The sequence below is a fragment of the Brassica oleracea genome, chromosome C6 (genome assembly GCF_000695525.1).
Source record: "Brassica oleracea var. oleracea cultivar TO1000 chromosome C6, BOL, whole genome shotgun sequence".
Classification (NCBI taxonomy): Eukaryota; Viridiplantae; Streptophyta; class Magnoliopsida; order Brassicales; family Brassicaceae; genus Brassica; species Brassica oleracea.
Genome location: NC_027753.1, coordinates 5,130,452 through 5,134,847, shown reverse-complemented (window position 1 = coordinate 5,134,847; position 4,396 = coordinate 5,130,452). Strand labels below are relative to the sequence as shown.

The following is a 4,396-nucleotide window of genomic DNA, read 5'->3' as shown; positions in this document are numbered from 1 at the left end:
TCACAGCAAACCCATGAATATCCAGCAAACCCACCAAGTTCATTAGAGCATAAAACACAATGTTGCTTTATGAATACAAGCAGAACATATACCATAAAATAATTCACAAGCTATGAGATTTCACAAGCTACTAGTGAGATAAGCTAAGCTAACAAGAAACTTGAAGCATACTTATGTAATCAAACCAAGCAAACCCATCAGTATTTCAACACATTCTCAAGCATAAACCCATGACAAATTAAAAAGGAAAATCAATACATAACATAAACAGAAGCAAACCCATAAACGAATTCAAACATATAAGCATAGATCTACGAAGAAGAAGATCAAACCGGTGAGAGAGATGGAGACGGCGAGAAAGAGACGGCGAGAAAGAGACGGCGAGAGAGAGAGGACGAGAGAGAGAAAGAGACGGCGAGAGAGAGAAAGAGAGAGAGCGACGGTGAGGTGAGAGCTTCAAGCTCCTTTCATGGTGGCTAGAGAGAGAGGAAGAGAGAGAGAGAGAGAGAGAGAGAGAGAGAGAGAGATGGTGAGGTGAGAGCTTCATGCTCCCTTCATGGTGGCTAGAGAGAAACTGAGATTTGAGTTTGTCGCAGAGAGAAAGCTACGACGGAAAAAAATGAAATTAGGTTTGTAATATTTGAGTTTTTTCAAGGGAAAATCGACATTTGGATATTTCGACTGAATCATCTCCATCTAACTGCTTCGTTTCGGTTCATTCAACTGAACCATCTCCATCCATCCTAATTTTCGAAAATCATTCAACTGAACCATTCGAATGAGTGATGTTTTTTGTGTCCAAACGAACAACGCGCTCAGCTTCAGCCAAATGATTCAGTTGAATGAAGAAACGAACATGGACAACATCTTGGTGGAAACACAAAGTAGCTTAGCCACAAGACAAGGAAAGCCACGTGTTCCAGCTCATCACCACTGTCCATGAACCTCTTCATCCAAACCGGCTGCGTTATCCCTCTACCGTATAGATCTTTCTTAAGCATGACCCATTCTCTCTCCACCTTGGCCTTAGTCTCCTCCTCTCCTGAGCTATCCAGAGTAGCGAACAGGGGAACTCAAAACAGAGAAGCCTAGAAGCACCATCACGTCTTCAAGTGTTACGGTTGCTTCTCCCCAAGGGAACACGAAGGTTTTGGTGTGGGGACACCATTTCTCAGCTATTCCAAGAACTAGATCTGGTTCTTTACAGATTTTGATGGTCGATGATGAGAAAGAAGAAGAAGATGAAAGTTTTGTTTTTTTCCCTCATTTTTTGGTTTGACTGTACGTTTGAAATTTGAAAGAACGTTGAGACGAAAACGATGATGTTTGCAGAGGTGATGGAACTAAAGCTGGAAGTGCAACAGTTTCTTCTTAAGGCAAGCTGGAAAAGAAACCCCATTAATTAATAAAAGGTCTAATCAGTTAACATCAAATGAATTACTATTTTATCATCTCGAAATCTTTTTTATAAATGTTTCGTTTGTCTTATGAGCCTTCAAGAACATTCTGTTTTCAAAAATATATATATATATATATATGATGGTGCTATATTTTACAAAATAATGTTATAATGTTGAAAAAGGATTTGGTACAATAATTTGCATGTGGAAAAGAGACATAAACTGATAATTACTTTATATGCACGCATTTGAAGTGTGGTATTGAACTTTACATAGAGTTTTTGTGTGTTATAAGCTGTCTAGCATGCAAAAGTCAAAAATAAATCACACCAAAAGATTGATTATGTATGACACTGTTGTTTTGTTTCCGTAAAATTTTGTTGGAGAAGTATCACAGCAAATGGTTAGACATGAACAAGCTAAGAAAATTATGGAAACCTTCTTGCCGACTAAGTTAGTCCCAAACCATGCTAAGTAACAATTGGCTATGAAACTGTAGATTTATGGACATGTTGGAGGTTTTTTTTGATAAGGTGATAATATGCTAAACGAAATAAGACCCGAGAAACCAAAACTGGTATGTTATCATCTCCTAAGCCCTTTTGTATTCTGAGGTGCAGTCCATACAAACTAAGTAGTCTATATTGCTAAGCTGTGTTTAAAAGGGTCTAAAATATAAGCTTTATCACACTTTCGATATTTGCAAAGTGCTTAACTTTCAATATGATTTGGATTTTCTGTACATTAATTTGCAATAATAGTAAAGATTTTACATCAAAGAAACAGAACATTAAAAATAATAATCACAGTTAAAAACTTGTGTTTGAAAAGAATCATCAACCAATAAAGTTGGATAACATTGATAAAGGAACTACACAAAGTCCTCTCTTCTTCAATTCTGCTAAGAAGAATTCTTCATTTATCTTTGATACTGTGTCTGTTAAGCATCCTCTCTCCTATAGTTCCCACGTGATAAACATTTATTGTTAGGCAAAAATCAAGTTTAGGTTAAAATGGAAATATTAACCTCAATTTACTTTTTGCATGCAACAAACTGCTTCTCATAGAAATATTACCTCGGATGTAACATTGTCCACGGATTTTCCATGTTTTGCCTTATACTCCGCACCATCCAACACACTTAAACCCTGAATAAACCACACAAAATGAAATTTAACTTAACAAAAAAAGGAAAAAAAAATCCACAAATTAAGATACACTCATATGTATCTAACCTTGGTTTTATTAGAAGGAGAAGAGGCTGTGTCTTCTTCTTCCTCCTCTCTTTTTTGTTTTTCTTCTTCTTTGTGTTGATGAATGATTCGTCTCTTTTTAGGGTTTTTAGTAATGCTATAATCCTTTCTTCCAACAACATTATTAGTCTTTGTGATGTGAACAGGTGAAGCAGCGTCGGAGATCATGGAAGAGTCACTATCGTAGTAATGAATCGTTTCTTCTCTGCCTTCTTCATGATCAATGTCTCCAAAGTAGATTATCCAACTACTCTCTTCTTTTTGATCTTCATCTTCGTGTATCATTCTCACTCGTTTCAAGCTGTTGTTTACGGAGTTCTCCATTGAAGTGTTGGGGGTATGCAAAAGGAAGATGTGTATGTAAGTTGAGACGTTTGTTGGCAAACGATTTTGTTATAAGATATGCTCTCGTTTATATAGTCAAAGATAGAGAGAAGAAGATCATGGAAGTTGTAGGTGTGGCTCATTTTAGTCCCTATCTCCTTTTTTTTTGTTTTTATTTTAATTCTTATATTTAGTTTTAATTGTAATATTAATTGTCTTTATACTGACTAGTGTCGGTTCTTAGACATATCACATTATATGTACCTTTTTCAATTAGGAGACAAAATGGATCGAAAGATTCAGAACGCCATCTACCTGAGGTAAAGAGATGTTGGATCTTAGAAATGTCTGCCTGCTTTTATATGTGAAATATTTTTCTTTACGTTGCTAAATGTGAAATATTATGTTTCACAGTTGATAAAGTTTAAGAGCATTCCTTTGTCAAGTATTTTCTACAAACGAAAAACAAATACAATTTAAAGAATTTTAATATTTTTGTTTACATTTACATTTTGTAATAATCTAAGGAAAGTGATAAGATATATATAGTTTTGTTTAAATAGATATACCATGTTTAAGAATAAATAAATAGATATACTATGTTTTTAGTGTAAATGTTATAGATATACTATGTTAGCATATAAATCTAAATGCAAAAAAGGAAAAAAATTACATATCTTAAATATTTATAAATTATATATATAGGTCGACTAGTTTGGTTTCTTGATATGCAAGAACAATAAAAGGAGGGAAAGTGGTGGACCTTCTCGTGGGTTAGTGGATAATGTGATTGTGCACGTTTGACAACTCTCGTTGGTCTCTAAATGAGTTTGCTAAATCTAAACGCCACTCGGGTTATATTTTATTAGCATCATTATAACATATCTTTTTTTAAAGAATAAAAACACAATATGAATAATTTCAATTATAAATGTATATACTAAGCCGTGACATAATTAATTAACCCATAAGATTCACTCATTGAGATTGAGATTATCTGAGGAATTTAAAATAGATAACATGTTCAAACCAATGGTAAAAATCCCTAAAAAACCATGACTAACAACACCTGAAACATCATGTTCAAAGTAGATATCATCTTTCCTACTTAAATAAATTTCTATATATAGAACATCGATGGTTCGATATATAATACTATTTATTCATATACTCTGAAAATTTAACATTAGAACTTGTTTTATTATCATAACAAGTAGAATTCATTTTATATTTAAAATCCACTAATATTATAATTATAACTATATAATTAAATCATTAACTTATTGTTAATTTCATTGGTGTGTTCTTATGCTATATGTCAACCATACATTAAGCATATATCATATTTTATAGAAGATGTATTCAATCCAATACTTGAGAGAGTTTAAATTGAATTGTAGATGATTTTAGGTGAGATAA

The 4,396-nt window shown here is 33.3% G+C and overlaps 1 protein-coding gene across 1 annotated transcript; it reads right to left on the bottom strand.

The window, feature by feature from the left end:
- Positions 1-2,236: 2,236 nt before the first annotated feature.
- On the bottom strand, positions 2,237-3,197 carry LOC106297285. The gene is made up of 3 exons (XM_013733560.1): positions 2,636-3,197; positions 2,477-2,548; positions 2,237-2,356 (listed from the first exon to the last, which is right to left on the bottom strand). Exons 1-3 carry the CDS (start codon positions 2,975-2,977, stop codon positions 2,237-2,239), a joined length of 534 nt encoding a protein of 177 aa, XP_013589014.1. The 5' UTR covers positions 2,978-3,197.
- Positions 3,198-4,396: the final 1,199 nt, after the last annotated feature.

Coding starts and splice junctions, on each gene's coding strand:
- LOC106297285 (XM_013733560.1), bottom strand. CDS start 2,977: ATGGAGAACTCCGTAAACAACAGCTTGAAACGAGTGAGAATGATACAC. Junction 2,549..2,635: donor CTCCTTCTAATAAAACCAAG/GTTAGATACATA, acceptor TGGTTTATTCAG/GGTTTAAGTGTGTTGGATGG. Junction 2,357..2,476: donor TGGACAATGTTACATCCGAG/GTAATATTTCTA, acceptor TGGGAACTATAG/GAGAGAGGATGCTTAACAGA.